Genomic DNA, 19234 nt, shown 5'->3' with positions numbered 1-19234 from the left:
TAGCAGCTTGGTGATGTTGTTTCCGTACAGTCCCATACACTTACCCATAGACAGTAGCAGCTCGGTGATGTTGTTCCCGTACAGTCCCATACACTTACCCATAGACAGTAGCAGCTTGGTGATGTTGTTCCCATACATGGTACAGATTAAAAAGTCCCATACACTTACCCATAGACAGTAGCAGCTTGGTGATGTTGTTCCCATACAGTCCCATACACTTACCCATAGACAGAAGCAGCTTGGTGATGTTGTTCCCGTACAGTCCCATACACTTACCCATAGACAGTAGCAGCTTGGTAATGATGTTTCCATACAGTCCCATACACTTACCCATAGACAGTAGAAGCTTGGTGATGTTGTTCCCATACAGTCCCATACCCATAGACAGTAGCAGCTTGGCAATGTTGTTCCCATACAGTCCCATACACTTACCCATAGACAGTAGCAGCTCGGTGATGTTGTTCCCGTACAGTCCCATACACTTACCCATAGACAGTAGCAGCTTGGTGATGTTGTTCCCGTACAGTCCCATACACTTACCCATAGACGGTAGCAGCTTGTTGATGTTGTTCCCGTACAGTCCCATACACTTTCCCATAGACGGTAGCAGCTTGGTGATGTTGTTCCCATACAGTCCCATACACTTACCCATAGACAGTAGCAGCTTGGTGATGTTCAGGAGACAAAAATACCACTGGTCCGCTCGTATTGACGAGTAAAATCTCGAAAGGACGAGTGAATTTCCCTAAAGCTCTCGTCCTACAGAACGAGTGAAAAAAGCTGATGTTAAAATATGTATTTTCTGACGAGTAAGACTTGTTTTCATTAAATAAAATCATTTTCTTAAATCATATCTATTCCGAAAGTAGATCGTGAATGAACCGGAAATTGTAATTGTAAATTCCATACAGCAGATGCACGTTGTTATGCGAGACTGTGTCCCCAGTAAATATTGGCTTTTTGGTGTAAACTTTGCGCGTCCATGGTGATAGGGAACCAACCTATGCATTCACTGTAAGTATTGATTTTTAAAGAATTATTTAAACGCGAAGTACGGTTTCAAACCAGTCTGAAATTCGTCAGAAAAATGTCTGACACACAAGCGTTCTTTAAAGTTGGCGGTAGCGATGTTCAAACGTCCGAAACGGAAAGCACGCGAGTATTAGAAAAACGGCAAACACAAAATTGTCTTCAATTATTTATTGTGTGTTCCTCATAAATAAAGTAATTTATTTCACTGCTTAACATTTATTTTGTGATCAGCTGGCATGAACAACTGAGTAAGCAGCAATTTAGCAATGATACAAGAAACTTTATTAGTCATATCAGCCCTTTGCAATCTTCATTTCACCCATATTTTAAGGACAAGTGCATGCGTTTGCAGGACGAGTGAAAATTTTAATGCACTTGTCCTGCAGGACGAGTGCAGTTTAGAAATATTTTTGTCCCCTGATGTTGTTCCCGTACAGTCCCATACACTTACCCATAGACAGTAGCAGCTTGGTGATGTTGTTCCCATACAGTCCCATACACTTACCCATACAAAGTAGCAGCTTGGTGATGTTGTTCCCATACAGTCCCATACACTTACCAATACACAGTAACAGCTTGGTGATGTTGTTCCCATACAGTCCCATACACTTACCCATAGACAGTAGCAGCTTGGTGATGTTGTTCCCATACAGTCCCATACACTTACCCATAGACAGTAGCAGCTTGGTGATGTTGTTGCCATACAGTCCCATACACTTACCCATAGACAGTAGCAGCTTGGTGATGTTGTTTCCGTACCGTCCCATACACTTACCCATAGACAGTAGCAGCTCGGTGATGTTGTTCCCGTACAGTCCCATACACTTACTCATAGACAGTAGCAGCTTGGTGATGTTGTTCCCGTACAGTCCCATACACTTACCCATAGACAGTAGCAGCTTGGTGATGTTGTTCCCGTACAGTCCCATACACTTACCCATAGACAGTAGAAGCTTGGTGATGTTGTTCCCATACAGTCCCATACACTTACCAATACACAGTAACAGCTTGGTGATGTTGTTCCCATACAGTCCCATACACTTACCCATAGACAGTAGCAGCTTGGTGATGTTGTTCCCTTACAGTCCCATACACTTACCCATAGACAGTAGCAGCTTGGTGATGTTGTTCCCATACAGTCCCATACACTTACCCATAGACAGTAGCAGCTTGGTGATGTTGTTCCCGTACAGTCCCATACACTTTCCCATAGACAGTAGCAGCTTGGTGATGTTGTTCCGTACAGTCCCATACACTTACCAATAGACAGTAGCAGCTTGGTGATGTTGTTCCCGTACAGTCCCATACACTTACCCATAGACAGTAGCAGCTTGGTGATGTTGTTCCCTTACAGTACCATACACTTACCCATAGACAGTAGCAGCTTGGTGATGTTGTTTCCGTACAGTCCCATACACTTACCCATAGACAGTAGCAGCTCGGTGATGTTGTTCCCGTACAGTCCCATACACTTACCCATAGACAGTAGCAGCTTGGTGATGTTGTTCCCGTACAGTCCCATACACTTACCCATAGACAGTAGCAGCTTGGTGATGTTGTTACCGTACAGTCCCATACACTTACCCATAGACAGTAGCAGCTTGGTGATGTTGTTCCCGTACTGTCCCATACACTTACCCATAGACAGTAACAACTTTGTGATGTTGTTCCTGTACAGTCCCATACACTTACCCATAGACAGTAGCAGCTTGGTGATGTTGTTCCTGTACAGTCCCATACACTTACCCATAGACAGTAACAGCTTGGTGATGTTGTTCCCGTACAGTCCCATACACTTACCCATAGACAGTAGCAGCTTGGTGATGTTGTTACCGTACAGTCCCATACACTTACCCATAGACAGTAGCAGCTTGGTGATGTTGTTCCCGTACAGTCCCATACACTTACCCATAGACAGTAGCAGCTTGGTGATGTTGTTCCTGTACAGTCCCATACACTTACCCATAGACAGTAACAACTTTGTGATGTTGTTCCTATACAGTCCCATACACTTACCCATAGACAGTAGCAGCTTGATGATGCTGTTCCCATACAGTCCCATACACTTATCCATAGACAGTAGCAGCTTGGTGATGTTGTTCCCATACAGTCCCATGCACTTACCCATAGACAGTTGCAGCTTGGTGATGTTGTTCCCATACAGTCCCATACACTTACCCATAGACAGTAGCAGCTTGGTGATGTTGTTCCCATACAGTCCCATACACTTACCCATAGACAGTAGCAGCTTGGTGATGTTGTTCCCATACAGTCCCATACACTTTCCCATAGACAGTAGCAGCTTGGTGATGTTGTTCCCATACAGTCCCATACACTTACCCATAGACAGTAGCAGCTTGGTGATGTTGTTCCTGTACAGTCCCATACACTTACCCATATACAGTAGCAGCTTGGTGATGTTGTTCCCATACAGTCCCATACACTTACCCATAGACAGTAGCAGCTTGGTGATGTTGTTCCCATACAGTCCCATACACTTACCCATAGACAGTAGCAGCTTGTTGATGTTGTTCCCATACAGTCCCATACACTTACCCATAGACAGTAGCAGCTTGGTGATGTTGTTCCCATACAGTGTACTGAACTGGGTGGGCAGACGACTGGGCAGGTCGGTGTAGCCGATGTGTACCACATCCTTGTACTTGTACAGCTCGCCTGGTCGGATTGTCTCAATGTTCCCACCAGCCTCCGCAGCCAGGTCCACAACCACCGAGCCTGGCTTCATTGTCTCGATCATTTCCTGAACAAGTAGAATACACCAATAGTTATTTAGCAGAAACCACAGGCAACGTGATGTCTTTAAAATTTTCTAACTTTAACTATGCCAAAGGTCAATGGAAGCTTAATAATAGTCTCTGAGGTGATATCGACTACACAAACACTATTAATATTTGAAGTTATAATGCCTTCACCACACAACCTTTAATACTTGAAATTCCAAGATCTTAATAGAAGTACACAATAAACCCCTCCATTAATATACCATACTCTCAAATTAACGCTCTTGGACCTCATGTGTGTAGCGATTAAAATATTTTAACATAAACTTAATTCCATCAATGCATAAAAGCGTCTCCAGACTTGAAGTCAGCCTTAGGGTAAGAAATAGGATAACAATTCTTTACAGTATCATTTATGTAACGTACCGTGTTGGTACTAATAAGAAAATATGGGTAATTATCATGTACATAATGAAATTAAATATTCATTTCTATTAATATCAGACTCAATTTCACGAGAAATTAAAAGAACTTTCAATCCAAATAATTTAGAAGAAATTTCATTTAATTAACTCTTTCCCACTTATATACGTATTTTGACGCATTTGTAGTACCTTAAAAAGTTACATTTGATTAAAGACCTTTTTTCCTAGATTCAAGTTTCAAAGGCATCATTCTAACCCTTAGACACTGATGAACAGCAAACAGCATAAAACCTGAACAGACTGTGAGTTACTCTTGCAGGCTGTTCTGGTTTTATACTGCTTGCAAATAGCCATTTTCACTTTGCTTCTAAGTGGGAAAGGTTTAAGTGAATCTTGCTGAACTCGATAACCATTGTGGAACCAAACCTTTGTGATCAGAATGGGGGCCTTTTTCCCAGGAATGAGAGCCGTGGTGATGATGATGTCCACCTCCTTGCACTGCTTGGCGTACAGCGCCTTGACAGCGTCCTGGAACTCTGTTGACATTTCTTTAATGTCCTTGGCGTAGCCACCAGCCGCGGCGCCGGATTCCTGAGGGACAAACATTAAAACAATCAGGACTTATTTTGTGGTCAGGCCATCTGTCAGAATATATATGTACAGCAGTAACCCAAGAAAAAATAGTACGAAAGTTTTTTTTTATACAAGTGTCTAATTATTTTTAAATCTCACTTTTACTTAAATTGCATCTTACAAAGAATATTACCATAATTTATATGATTTTGTGCTCATAATTTGAAATATTATAAAGTGTTAAATGAAAATCCTTTTTTAAAATCAGTGGTTTTTGCACGCAAACAAATTCCCAATCCGGATATTTCATTTTTCCCAAAAGGGCTTGTTAGTATACACAGTCATTGCTGTGACATTGAAATCTCAATTGTTGAATGATTTGTCAAAGCCGTCTGGCATTGAGTTAGATTCTGCATAAATGAACACAAAATGTGTCATGCAATTGGTGTTGGCAACCTTCTATGTGGGTGGTAGTAAAAGGATGATCATACGAGAAACTAAATCAGGCAAGGGCTTTTTTTTAATTGATTTGTGAAAGATTTCTGCGGCAAGTACTTTAAAATTGTGTATACTACGATTTGTGAGTAAATGTGAAAGGATCTTTCACGAAGAATAGATAATGCTATTGCTATTTTTCTAAGGACAATATAATACTGTTCATTCTTCCTCATGAATAATGATGGCTGAATTTTTTAGTGAAGAATAATATTTAGAACTGGAAAAAAATACTCAGCAGTTATAAGATGTCCAATGTTTTATAGAAAAACCTGGAGAAAAATTGAAAAAGAGAATCATTTACTATTTTTCCTTCATAAATAATTATGCTTTCTTCTTTTAAGTTGCTCAGAGAAGCAGAATAACTGGGGGTAAAACACGTATAGCAGTTAAAAGGTGTTCAGACACTATTTTATTTTTAAAAATGTATTGATTTATCAACAATGAAACCGCTTTTATTGGTGAACAAATTCAGAAAAAAATTCCGAACCTTAACAGAGACTTCTAAGAATTCCGCTCCAAGAGATTCTGCCTGTTCCTTCACCGCCGGCCTCACATCATAGAGCCGCGTGATAGCTCCAAGGTTTCTGGCTGCACCCGCAGCTGCAAGACCAGCCACACCGCCTCCGATTATAAACACCTTCGCCGGGGGCACCTTGCCTGCAGCTGTGATCTGGCCTATGTAAGAAGAGAGACCATTAGCAATAAATTTTCATAATTTTAGTTTTACAACAAACCATGCTTTATTAAAAGCTTTTTGATTTGACTTCACATTTTAGACTTTAACATGCTCTTTACTTTAACCAATCAGCCTTTCCCCAAAACTGACAAGAAATATTGTGCATTTCTTATAACTTTTAGAAACTTAATTACCCTGAACAAGAGTTTGGTTTTCTTGTAGAAATAAAGACTTGAATTCCTGTACAACAGTTTTTATCAAATCGCCCAAGTCATCAAGAATCAGATGTGGATCAAACATGAAATAGTTTTCTTCTGATATTTTGTAGCCTACATTTCCATACACTTACCACTGAAAAACCTGCCATAGTTGTTGGCGGCTTCAATCACAGCCTTGTAACCAGAAATGTTGGCCATGGAGGACAAAGCGTCGAAAACCTGAGCTCTGGAGATTCTTGGCACCTTGTCCATGGCGAATGTGGTGAGTTTGTGAGCGGCAAGTTTCTTTACAAGCTCTGCATTTTGTTGTGGGTAGAGAAAGCTGATCAAGGTACCATTCTCTTTAAACAGCGGAATTTCAGAATCGCTTGGTGGTCTCACTTTCAACACAATGTCAGACTTGTACGTTTCACTCTTTGCAGTTATCTTGGCACCGACCTCCTGGAAGTTTGCATTCGTGAATTTGGCTTCAACCCCCGCACCATCTTCAATGTTCACATTCCAGCCTTTCTTTACTAGCGCTTGGACGGCAGTCGGAGAAATGGCTACTCTCCTTTCATTGGGAAAACTTTCCTTGGGAACTCCGACTGAGAGCTTTTTGTAGGGCGTTCCTGCGATTACTTTCTCCTCTTTTGGGGCTTTTTGGCAGTAGTTTCGGGCAGCGTTCTTGAAGCCACGACTACACCTTACTGAAAGCTTCTGGACGTGGAAACCCATGTCCACTAACATGGACACCGACTGGATTCGGGGAAACATGGCTGATTAATGTTTTCAACCTGAAGGTGTTTGTAAAATAGAAATAAGAAAAATAAACTTGTTGATCTTCCTCTATTCATTTAATAATACTATAGAGAGTAAACATTCTGGAGTTTTCAGCAAATGAAAGCAAGCCTTTACCAGATAACAATCAAAGCAAATTTTTAATGTGAAATGCAATCGAATCGAACACAATGTAAGTTTTAGTGTTGTGTAACCTTATCCGAACTTTAATATCCGAATATTAATGTCAATACATGACACTTTTCTTTTAAAAGTAAATAACCAACAGGAACAAAGGGATTTGATTAACGCTCCTTTAGCAAAACAATCAATTGGTAACGTTAAACTTGCTTTTCTTAGATGTAATTAATATAAAAGTATGATCGCTAAACGCAAGGTCAGACGTTGTCTTTTACCGCTACCAATTAGCAAACGTCTTTGAAAATTAAACCAAAAGTTGTTATAAAAAAGTTATCGATTCATAAACTGGTACATTACTAAATGAAACAAAGTCGTGAAAATGCATGCCATTACCTTATTCACCCCGCATGCGGCACTTTTCAGTACCTTCCAAGCGAAGCTGAAGGTCTTGCCACGGAAATGACGATCCGCGTGAGGACACACATTAATGGACCAATCAGAATTCGTTACGTTTGACGTCACGATATCCCTGGAAAAGTTCATTCTCGTACAGGGAGATTTTAATTTTTACCTACAAACCAAGATTTTGAACAAATTGCGATGATTCCGAAACAATATGAAACAATGCAATTATTGTGTTTATAACATAAACTCAGCATTTGTTAAGTGGTATTTGCCTTTCAAACGATTTCTTGAACGTGTTTGACCGGTAACACGGGATATACCTACAGGCTGATTATTTAGGACCTTCCACTAGTATTTCCGGTGCCGGTAATTCTTCGACACAAGGGCAAAATTATGGCGAGTTCTGTCGCAAAAATTGTGAAAACTGTCAGCAAAACTGGCTGTCACTTGCATAATTTAGCTGCCCCAGTAACACTGAGTGTGCAGCAAAAGAGACACCGTAAGTTTTACTTGTTTTGTTAGTTTTTTATGTTTCAGTAACCTTGACTTTACCAAGCACCCGTTGTTAATCTAAACGTAAAACTTGTAAATTGATACAAGTAGGTTACACACGATATTTAGTGGTGCTCGAAAAATGTACCAAAACTATCATTTCGCTATGCATTCATTAAACTATGTGTCACTCATAAGTTGAAATTAATAAGTTTAAAAACATCCGTAATAAGGCTCACAACTACATCCCCACCCACTTTGCAATTTCTAAATCTAACATGAAAATTAGCTAGCTTCTTGTCAGCAACTTGTTAAGCCCATTGTCAGTATTTTATTTATGTACCAGGTGTGTATGTTTGACCATGTGAGCATTCTCTATTAAGCCAAAGCTTGCTACTCATTTCCACATGTTATATTCCTAGTTCTTCTAAAATACTTTGCGCTTTAATATGTATAAGTTCATCTCAAAGTTCTTTCTTGTAATGGCATAAACCATGTAAAAAAATATCTCTCATGCATGTCTATAAAATCAAGTTCAATAAATTTATCACATACATCATAACAAACACAATATATATGTGTTACCATCTTCATTAATCAGTGTATTTTATGGAGAAATGCTCAAAACAAAAACTTGATAAAGAATAGCGTTATAAAATCGTTGTCAAACCGAAATCAGAAGATTTGAATAGACGATTCAATCTATTGTATGAAGTTTCAGAAGATAGTGGATCGGATGTTTCACGATTGCTTAGTTAGACAAGTATCTATCTTGCGAGGGATTCCGGAGACAGGCAATAATGTTTGCATATTTCCGAATTAGGAATACTCTGCATTGTCAATTGCAAATTATAACACATTTCCATGAATTGTTGAGGTGTTTGAAACTTGGATTAAATTGGATTAATATCTTTATTCTGTGAGCACACTATATCATGTAAGTTGTTTTAATTTGCGCATTATTTTGTGTATTTAAGCCAGAAAATATGTGTCTCCGGTCTATATAACCGTTAAAAGTGCCAGGCAGCGAGTTCACAAAAGCCTTTTATCAGTTGGATTATTGCAACTGTGTCTGTAAGCAAGGTTAAAAATATAACTTCCCCATTTTAGACGTTATTTAATAAATGAGCAGCGATCTTGGAAATGGGGCTTAATGTGTAGTGTCTCTCAGATTAGGCTATGCAGTCAGGTAAGGCTTATCAGGGTTGACACTTTCTGCTTTTATGGAAAAAATGTTTTAAAGAAAGTATTCTCAAGAAAAATCCAGTCTTTTTTTGGAAAGTGTAGTTCCTGATTAGTCTGTGCGGAATGCAAAGGCTTATTTGGGCAACACTTTATGGCTTTATGGACATGCCTTAATCCCCTTTTTTCCAAAAGGCAACTCGTGTTATACCCTTTTATGATTTGGAATATTTTTGCTTACAAATGGTTTGTATCGACAGATTCCGACAGAAAACGTATCAAGGTGGCCAACCCAGTTGTGGAACTTGACGGAGACGAGATGACAAGAATCATCTGGGAGAAGATCAAGGAAAAGGTCTGTACCAGTTTTCGATAATTTATATAAATGCTGTATATTTTGCCTATTAGAAGCCCTGGTATGATGTCATATAATTTAGTATTAACCAATTGATTTTTGCGCGATTGCGTCCATAGTGTAAGGCTTAATGAAACACCCTTGGTCTAAAAAACACTCCTATTAAAATTACTGGCGCATGTGTTGCCAATGGCGACATAATTGTAAAAATGGCTAATGAGTACGGTTTTTCATTTATTGTTGATTTAAAAAAAAAATGTTTGTGCATGAACTTTTGCTTAATTGACAAAAGCAGCCAGCCAGTCTTACAGACACTAAACAAACAAGAGCAGGTTGCCCAAGTGCATATCCCTCAAGGGCTTGTTATCAGATTACTAATTAGCCTATCATTGCATATGAGAGTGGTGTATAACTGAAAGTTTATTCTCACAGCAGCTGGTTCGCACTTCAATGGTTAGGTTCAAATATTAAAAGCACATAAACCCTCAAAATCAACGAATATTTCGTACAACATTTCAAAGAAATAAAGTTAACACATAAAAAAACAGTATTCCTAATAGCAATAGCCAAAAAAGGTCAAAGTAGCCAGTGAGGTTCATGTTTCTTTATATGGCTATGCAGTGTGTGTTTTTATGCCCCGGGATCGAATGATCGGGGGTATATTGTTTTTGGCCTGTCTGTCAGTCATTCTGTCATTCTGTCCCAAAACTTGAACCTTGGTTAAAGTTTTGCGATAACTTTTGCAATAATGAAGATAGCAACTTGATATTTGGCATGCATGTGAATCTCATGGAGCTGCACATTTTGAGTGGTAAAGGTTTTAGTCATCCTTCAAAGTCAAAGGTCAAATATATGGCTTCAAAGCAGCGCAATAGGGGGCATTGTGTTTCTGACAAACAAATCTCTTGTTTCCATTCAAATGTTGGTCTGAAAGAGTATATATTTTCCCCAAATGATATTTAAATATTCCAAATGGAAGCAGGGGTCTCGATCTGCAATTTTTAGGGCCGAAATTGAGCCCCATTGCCCCTGTCAAAATGTATATATTTTTCCCCCATTTCAGACGAAAATTCCCCCTTGGATCGAAAACAGAATTTGTAGTGCTGTGTAACCTTTCCGCACACCTGCTTTAACTGGTACCCGTTTTTGATTCAATAACAACACGTGGTTTAAAATACAGCATCAACAAAAATAGCCGAAAGGCCAGTGATTATTTGGGAACCAAAGTTTATATTTTGATACATTTGGTCTTTCTTTTGTCATGTCGCATAATAAAAAATCATATCGAAAGAAAATTATGAAAACCGTTGCTAATTCATGCAAGAAAATTAAAATTGTATTGAAACAGAAAACGCTTAGTCAGATTCAAAGTACCGGTAATGAAATCAACAACGAGAAAGTACTAAGCAAAACAAATGAAAATCTACAATGTGTCAATACCTCGACATTGTTACTGCTTCCAAAATGTAATGAAAATGACAAGACACTGCCTTGTACTGAAATTTACAGCCAAACAATTATTGATTCTTGAATGTCATTACCCCACCCACCATGTAATGAATTGAAATGTTTTTAAGGTTGAAACTGTATGGACAGTATGAAGATAATACAAACCAAAAAATGATGTAAAAGGTATATATTTTGTATTCAAATATTAATTGGTGGAAAATCCCCCTTTTTAAACAAACCAAGCTAATTTTCCGCCACCTGATGGTACAGGTACTGTTCACCCAAACCAGGAAGAGACCCCTGGGAAGGTTTCCAAAAACAAATAAATACATTAAATCTTTCAGTGTGGGAACCGAATTTTAAAAGCCTTTGCAAACAGTTTGGATCCAGATGAGACGCCACAAAATGTGGCGTCTCATCAGGATCCAAACTGTTTGCTATTCTGATATTATTCTTTCAAAAAAAAATCGAAGAAAATGCTAATTTTAAAAATTCAGCAGACAACATTTTAGCAGACGACAAATTTCCCAGCATGCAAGGGTTAGATCACAAACTACTTATCTGTACTACACTGTATACAACTACCGGTACATGTACTCACTATTGACTCAGTTATTGATTATTGCCAGTAATCTAGTTTAAGACATAAAGAGCACATCTACTAATCTACTAAATTTGTAGGCTGTAGGTAGGCATATAATACCAGGCTAGGGCTGATAAGAGATATGCAGATAATCAGGCCAAATGTGGTCTGAGGGGATATGAATGTAAAGCTTTGTTCCTTCTGTAATGTCAAACTTGGTGCCAGCTAAGCAGTTTTTAGTCTTAACATTCTTCAACTCAAAACATGTGTATCAAAGTCGTCATTGTAATATCAAAGGCATTAGCCTGTTCAGGGGTCGTATTCCAGAAGCATCTTAAGTTCAATTTTATTCTTATCCTAAACTTGGGTAATTTTCTTAAGTGTTTCATTTCATATTGCAATATATTGGCATCAAGATATACATTTAAATAGCATGATTGTTCCAATGTTATTATAGGAATACAAAAAAAAACATGGGTTTCCTTATTTAGTAAAGAAATTCAAAACATTGTAATTTTGAACTTAAGTGAAATTATTTAAGAAATGACTTAAGATGTTTCTGGTATACCACCCCTGAAATAGATATTTTAAGTTATGTTCTTAAACTAATGAATGTGTAGTATCTTTAAACAGATATCTTCATTAAAAATAATCACAGACAGGCATTCGTATTAACGCATTATAAAGCATTTGAAAACTTGTTCTGCTGAAATTTCCTCACACTAACAATGCTCTTTTTTTCAAAGGAGATTTGTTTCAATTTCATGGGGAAATCATTCCAAATTTTAGCCTCCAAAATGTTCCCCAACTTGGACTTGTTAAATACTGCACTTTTGAATAAATTATGTATAATGTATTTTTCATAACATTCAATGTGCACAGGCTAATCAGAGACCTTACTTTCGGCTTAGGCCTGATTTTTGCTTGAAGAGTCATCCTTCAAATGAAAAATTCCGTACCAGCTGAAAGTGCCATCCCAGGGCCCGTCTTAAGTCTAAGAATAAAGAATATTCTTTAAATTGATATATTCAATAATTGCTTGAATTTTGAGTAAAATGTGTTATTAAACACCTCTATCGATGGCATTCTTCATATAGAACATTGTGTTAATGACATAATTACCAGTGGAGGCATCTATAAATTCAAACACTGAATGCATTTTTCTTGGTTCCAAGTATTTTCTTTATTCTTAAGTCTAAGAATGGGTTGGTGAATACAGCCCCTGATAAGCCTGTAAAGCTCATAAACTCTTGTATTTGTCAGCTGATCTTCCCCTACCTGGAGCTTGACTGCAAGTATTACGACCTCGGTCTGCCCTACCGCGACGCCACGGACGACCAGGTCACCATCGACTCTGCCGAGGCCATCAAGAAGTACAATGTGGGCATCAAGTGTGCCACCATTACGCCCGATGAGGAACGTGTCAAAGGTGCAGACCCAGCGATTTTTTTTTGTCCAATTGCAGGGCTTTTTTTCATTCTTTGGGACCCGCCGAAAATCGGCCCTTTCCCCTCAGATTTTTTTCCCCTCAGCAGGTAAATTTTCCCCCAGACATCATTTTTTTAACTTTAAATACATAAGTTAACCTGATCCAGTGTAGAAAATATAACATATTGCATAATTAAATTATCTGTTGCCTTGATTTTGTTTTAAAAACAGCAAAATATGTTGAATTGATTATTTAAGACTTTCCTTATTTTCCCCCAAATCCGGCATTTTGCGCGATTTTTTTCCCCTCAAAAAAGGCCAGGCCCTTTCCCCAAAATCAGATAAAAACCTCTGAATTGGATAAAGTATCCATACCGGTCCAATTAGGAAAAATTGAGTCTTGAAAACCCTCAAATTGGGCAAAATCGAGTCGTGAAACCCTCAAATTGGGAATTGGTGTATTTGATTTTATGCTCCAAAATACTTTAAAATCGGTAACTTAGTATTTTCAAGCTGTCAATATTATATTTACCTAGGTTCAAACCATAGAGCTGCACAGGGAAACTAACAAAATGTTGCAGTTTCCAAAAAAAAAATTTATTTTTTTCTTACCTTAAATTGGGAATATTTTGGCCAGCAATTGGGAAATTTGTAGTTTTTTCGTAATTGGGAAAGTGCCGTTTACCGGTACTTTATAAAGAAGGAAAAAATCGTTGAGACCTGACAAAGTGTACCATTATTATTCAATATGAGCCACAACATGAGAAGATGCGTCTCATGTCATATTTGGCCAGTGTACCTTATTTATTCTACATAAGCTACACCATGGGAAAATGGGTCTTATGTCATATTTATCATATATGACCAGTGTACCGTATCTATTCTACATAACGTCGCTGTTCTTCGAAAACCGCGTAAGTCAAATTTGGCGCAAAATGTTATTTGTTTTTATAAGAACGGCGGGTTCACGGGTCATTTTCTACGAAAATACTGGATTTCATATCCAATTGGAAGGCATAGTTATGAGCACGTGAGAAAATCCTGAACACTCATTGGTGCACTAATTGTTTCTGCAAAAACTGCGTAAGTCAATTTTTCCAACTTTTCAAAAAACATTTTTGAAATATTTTTTTAAGTTTTAAAATATATTAATTTAGATAGTCTTAATCAAAATGGGCATACTTTTACCCCAATACTCGGTATCGTACCAGGCCGTGTAAGGATCAACTGACATGAGCGCCTGGAGCTTCTCAGACTGGTAGGGGGAATACAACAAAAAGACTGACACTGGTGACATCGTGACACAGAACAAGACGCACAGCCCAATCAGTAGAATGGACACTGGACGCGTGTCGCGCGTCTGACCGGAAATGTTCATCCGCTGACGTCTTGAACGGGAACGCGCGAGCTGCACTACGATGATGACGTTGCCAATGAGTAGCAGCGGGAACGGAGCGCCGAAAGTTAACGTAAGGTCGATCCATCCATAAACGTAGTAAAATAGGTCGTAGTAATCCTTCGTGGACGGATAGCACGTCCAGCCCGTGTATTCATTCACATCAACTATCACGAGTAGTATTATATTAATTCCGAAGACGGCTAGCACAATGGTGACGATGATCAACCCAGCGTTTCGTGGGGAACAGCCAAGTCTCATTTTATGCGGGAACATCACGCAAGCTGTTCTCTCGAGCGTGACGACCACGATCAGCCACGAGGAGAGGTGGATGCTGCAGTATTCTAGGTAGAGTATCGCCTTACACGCGGGGTTACTCAGCGACTCGATGTCAATGCCCCAGGTATAGAAAAGCCAGTCTGGCATGGGTCCGCAAAACAAGATGAATGTATCTGAAAGCGCCAGAGCAAACAGGAACACCGCCGTTGACGTCATCTTCTTTTGACGAAGCAGCACGAATATAGTCATAGCGTTTCCGATCGTTCCAATTAAAATAAGAATCGGCGGGATCACCTTCCATAGCAGCACACTCGTGTTTTTGTAGTAACCATCCGGCGGAAAACTCCACTCGGAAAAGTTTGATAACGTCGTGTTGAACGTCTCCTGTTCTGTAACGTTTATCAATGTAACATTAATAGCAAACTTTGTAGTTGCATCCATTATTTGCTAAGTTTCGATTGTTGTTGTTTTTTCGCTCATAACTCCTTTTCTTTATTTTTATCGCGCCACTTTTCATGTTCGGTCAGGCACCTGTGTCATTCGCGATCTGAGATTTCTCTACTATGAAAGAACTGGTAATTTTTCATAAATTCTCAGCAAATAGCGGATCTGGTTCTGCCTATATAAGTCTCTTAAGTGTAATTTGCCTGATGGCTGTGTCATCTATGTTTAGGTTATTAATCTAGTGGGGGAAGAATTGATCATCTCATACTGTTATCATTGTGTTCAAAAGGGGCCTTTTCACGTTTTGGCAAATTGACATAATTTATAAAAAAAACTGATTCAGATTCGCAAATTTTCGTTGTAGTTATGATTTTTGTAAGGAAACGGTAATACTGAACATTTATCATGCTTTACAATATCCATTATATGCATCTTTTGACGATTTAAAAACCTGAAAATTATCATGCGTTGCAACGCGAAAAGATTGAATAATTTGGAGAGTTTTGTTGTTGTCGTTATGTTTTGTGATACTACGAGGATTGCTTATATAAAGTATAAAATACATCACTCATTGCTTTAGCACGGATGGCCGAGTGGTCCAAGCGATAGACTTTTACTCCAGAGGTCAGTGGTTCGAGCCCAGTTCAAGGTTACTTTTGTTTCTTTCTTTAATTTTATTCTTGTTTTTTTTACTGGAGCTTTTTAGATCCAGTGTTTACATGATCAATATAAAGCATTTAATGACAAACTTCAATACATGACAAAATCTGTAAAAAAAACTACTTTTAAAACATTATATAATAATTAATTACGTGAATAATTGATGCAAAATTCAGGAATCATAATTAGATTCTAGTCAAGAGCGAACCAAAAGGGAATGCTGTTAGTAAAATATTTACAGTTATTAATAATTTTGCAGCGGTAGATAAAATAGACTGATTATCGAAGCTATTAGTAAAATTACTAGGTTGTTTGTCGCCGCCATCAAGGAAACCCCTAATGGGTTGCTGCGCCAGATTTATATACTAGAGGATATTTCAACTCTCTCGTCGGTACTATTCTTTTATACGGATATTGTGATGTTTAACCTTTTGCTTTCAGGTACATTCCGGAACTTATTGACCTTTGCAGATTTGTTTTGATTAAATGGTAATTTATATAAAAAGATGTTGTATAACGTTTATTTTCATCTTTTCCGCAGTAATTACTATATAGAAATTCAAAACAACATTGGATTTCGTACTTTAACACGAACACACTCATTAGTAAATACTATTTCGGATGTGTAGGAATATCCGGATTTTTGTTATAAATCTACTTGTTATTTAATTTTAATTGTTTAGTTTTGTTGTAACGGCCACCGGAAAAACTTTGCGAAACCGAAATTTCGCAAACTTAAGTAACCTTTTATGAACTCCGGCCGTGGTAAATAAAAAAGTTCTTTAAAAAAGTTCAGTAATACTTGACGTTAATGTTTAAGAAATATTTTGTTGTTGTTTCTCATATACATATGGTGCCTGTTATATGCTATTTGATGTTATGTAGATTGTATATATTGCATAATGCTTACTTACACAAAAAACTAAAACTATAAGTGCAGCTAAACTTATAGCGGGGATTTCGGTAATTTTTCATTCGCCCGCCTAGTACCGAAATCCCCATATTTACGCCTTAAAGGGTCAATAGGTCATCGGTATGAATGTTTTTTGACTTCACATGAATGTTAAGGTGCAAAAAAATTATATTAATGTTAATTATTAAGCACTCTTGACAGCATTAAGTTGCCTCTCAGTGGGGATTTCGGTAATTCTACACCACAAGAACTTAAACGCGCGCCGGTACCGAAATCATGCTGTACAAACCTTCAAGTGTCAACAAAATTATTATAGTGTTTTTTTTCATTAGCAACCAGTGACATGTATTATCTCCCATTCGGTTACTTCTTTTGGAAAATAATTAGCGGGGATTTCGGTACTGCTATATTCGTTCGCCCAGAGCCGAAATCACCCATGTTTACGCCAATCCCCCATATTACGCCTTAAAGGGTCTATATGTCATTATGTTTGGGTTTTGGCTTTGCATTAATGTTTATTTGCACACAATCATATTATTGTTAATCATTAAACACTCTTATCAGAATATTTTTTCCATTATTAAATAGTTAATTAATGTGAAAAATGTGTAAACGAATGTAAAAAAGGTAAAATGTACATTTAAAACATTGGTTACACAAGAGTATATGTAAATATAACATGACATAGTAATAATAAGTCTTCAGAAAGTATTTTCCAAACAAATCAGATGAAACAAATGATATCGTACTACCTTATTTACAATATGCTATACACTTTTGCAATTTAGTTATCAATGTTTAATCAAAGCATAAATCAGCATATGTTGCCTCTTAGCGGGGATTTCGGTAATTCTTAACAAGCACATAAACCCGCGCCGGTACCGAAATCCCCGCTGTACAAACCTTCAAGTGTAAAAAAAATACTGATTTAGGTTTAAATAAAGGGCACAGTAGTATTTTTGGCCACCGAAAAGCACTTCCGCGTCAACAAAACGATTGAAATTATGTCAGAAACCCAGCTTTTCATTATATATATTGCAATACGCCATCGGCCGCCGAGAGCGGAATACTGCGCTTGGCCGCTAAACAATGTGGATTGAATCAAATTAAATGTCAATTTTCGATTTTATTACAAAAATAAACACTGCTATTTTATAAAAATGTCAAGCACGTACACTTTACAAAAAAATCGATATATCTTTATGTAATGTAGAAAAGTAAAGCGCTTTATATATAACAATGTTTTATAATGTCTCTCTGGTTGAGTAAAAAAAACTAAACAAAACCATGTAGAACATATAATATGTTTTCATAATTAAAAAATATATATTTAATGATGCACGTGATGTTTTATAATGGTTATAAGTTCACGTGTCATTGAACGAGTTAAGGGAGAGATGCGAATTAAATTACACATAATTAAAAACTGATACTATACTGTCAGCTTGATTTATAAATTGTGTTCCATCGCGCCAATATATTCATTGTTCCATGAAATTGTGTATAAAAGCAAAACGATTGAAATTATGTCAGAAATCCTGCTTTTCACATGAAATGATCTTTAACACTTTATTTATTCCAATCAGGTAAATAACAAATACAATAATAGGGGAAGTCTATACTGTGTATTAGCAACCTGTTGTGGTGATCCCTATCTTATCCGCTCAATACACATCCACCTGGCTACTGTACAGAAAAAAATAGATTTACTTCCAAAATAACTGATTTCATTAATTGCTAATGTTCACAGTAATCTGTACTTTAAATAGAGATAGCCTAATTAAAGACGGTGCTAATAAAGAACAAGGCGTGAATGTGGATATTAAGAAATAAGATCCTTTTTTGCATGACACTGGCAGTATATCATTTTATCTTATATAAATAAGCCACATTTAAGACATGGATAAAATTAAAATAAGACACATTTGCATCTTTCATTTCTTGAATAAAAATAAGCACGCAGTCACAAATAAATAAGATACATTGAAGACACAGAAAAAATAAATAAGACACATTTGCATCTTTCACTAAATTTTCTTTAAAAAAAAAACATGTGAAACTGAAGAAAAACATTTATTACTGACACATTATTCTAAAAGTCGACTGACAACTTAAGTTCAAACAGGGATTTACAATTAAATAAGATCCATTTTCGCATGATGCTGGTTGTAGAGCAAGCAATACATTTCTTACTGACACATTATTCTAAAAGTCGACAGGCAACATAAATTCAAAGAGGGAACCACAATTAAGTAAGATCAATTTTCGCATGATACTGGTTGTATAGCAAGTAGTCACATATTAATTACAGCTTGCATTAGTTGCAATAATTTTGTTAAGTGCGCGTGCCACTGAACGTTGCGTTAAGCGAGAGTGTTGTCATTTTGTTAGTTTTATATTTTGGTATTATGTATGATTATTGCTTGTTTTAAATTTGAAATAAACGCTTTCTGGCAAATAAGCATCGTCTTAATTTTAATACAAATAATGAACATTTGACATACACAATGTCCAATAACATACCGGCAATAACATTATATATATGTTAATTTCTTTGCATGTTTATACCGAAATTATAGCCGACA

The 19234-nt window shown here is 37.3% G+C and overlaps 3 protein-coding genes across 3 annotated transcripts; 1 reads left to right on the top strand and 2 right to left on the bottom strand.

Moving 5' to 3' along the window:
- Nucleotides 1–3722: 3722 nt before the first annotated feature.
- LOC127865672 (NAD(P) transhydrogenase, mitochondrial-like) lies at nucleotides 3723–6919 on the bottom strand. The gene is made up of 5 exons (XM_052405595.1): nucleotides 6295–6919; nucleotides 5757–5944; nucleotides 4625–4789; nucleotides 4200–4209; nucleotides 3723–3793 (listed from the first exon to the last, which is right to left on the bottom strand). Exons 1-5 carry the CDS (start codon nucleotides 6917–6919, stop codon nucleotides 3723–3725), a joined length of 1059 nt encoding a protein of 352 aa, XP_052261555.1.
- An 897-nt stretch (nucleotides 6920–7816) lies between these two features.
- LOC127865669 (uncharacterized) lies at nucleotides 7817–13312 on the top strand. Its single transcript, XM_052405591.1, has 4 exons — nucleotides 7817–7967; nucleotides 9403–9497; nucleotides 12793–12958; nucleotides 13299–13312. The coding sequence occupies exons 1-4, from the start codon at nucleotides 7862–7864 to the stop codon at nucleotides 13310–13312; spliced, it is 381 nt and encodes a 126-aa protein (XP_052261551.1). The 5' UTR covers nucleotides 7817–7861.
- A 153-nt stretch (nucleotides 13313–13465) lies between these two features.
- Nucleotides 13466–15073, bottom strand: LOC127865662 (galanin receptor 2a-like). The gene is made up of 2 exons (XM_052405580.1): nucleotides 14146–15073; nucleotides 13466–13470 (listed from the first exon to the last, which is right to left on the bottom strand). The coding sequence occupies exons 1-2, from the start codon at nucleotides 15071–15073 to the stop codon at nucleotides 13466–13468; spliced, it is 933 nt and encodes a 310-aa protein (XP_052261540.1).
- Nucleotides 15074–19234: the final 4161 nt, after the last annotated feature.

The sequence above is a fragment of the Dreissena polymorpha genome, chromosome 1 (genome assembly GCF_020536995.1).
Source record: "Dreissena polymorpha isolate Duluth1 chromosome 1, UMN_Dpol_1.0, whole genome shotgun sequence".
Classification (NCBI taxonomy): Eukaryota; Metazoa; Mollusca; class Bivalvia; order Myida; family Dreissenidae; genus Dreissena; species Dreissena polymorpha.
The sequence above is the reverse complement of the archived record's forward strand: the minus strand, read 5'-3'. Positions and strand labels throughout refer to the sequence as shown.

Bases quoted from the DNA above. Each gene is read 5' to 3' on its own strand.
- LOC127865672 (XM_052405595.1), bottom strand. From the start codon at position 6,919: ATGTTTCCCCGAATCCAGTCGGTGTCCATGTTAGTGGACATGGGTTTC. The intron at 5,945-6,294 runs GTAAGTGTATGG...CTTCTTACATAG, and splicing joins CTATGGCAGGTTTTTCAGTG to GCCAGATCACAGCTGCAGGC. The intron at 4,790-5,756 runs GTTCGGAATTTT...TTTGTCCCTCAG, and splicing joins TCTTAGAAGTCTCTGTTAAG to GAATCCGGCGCCGCGGCTGG.
- LOC127865669 (XM_052405591.1), top strand. From the start codon at position 7,862: ATGGCGAGTTCTGTCGCAAAAATTGTGAAAACTGTCAGCAAAACTGGC. The intron at 7,968-9,402 runs GTAAGTTTTACT...TTGTATCGACAG, and splicing joins TGTGCAGCAAAAGAGACACC to ATTCCGACAGAAAACGTATC. The intron at 9,498-12,792 runs GTCTGTACCAGT...TGTATTTGTCAG, and splicing joins GGGAGAAGATCAAGGAAAAG to CTGATCTTCCCCTACCTGGA.
- LOC127865662 (XM_052405580.1), bottom strand. From the start codon at position 15,073: ATGGATGCAACTACAAAGTTTGCTATTAATGTTACATTGATAAACGTT.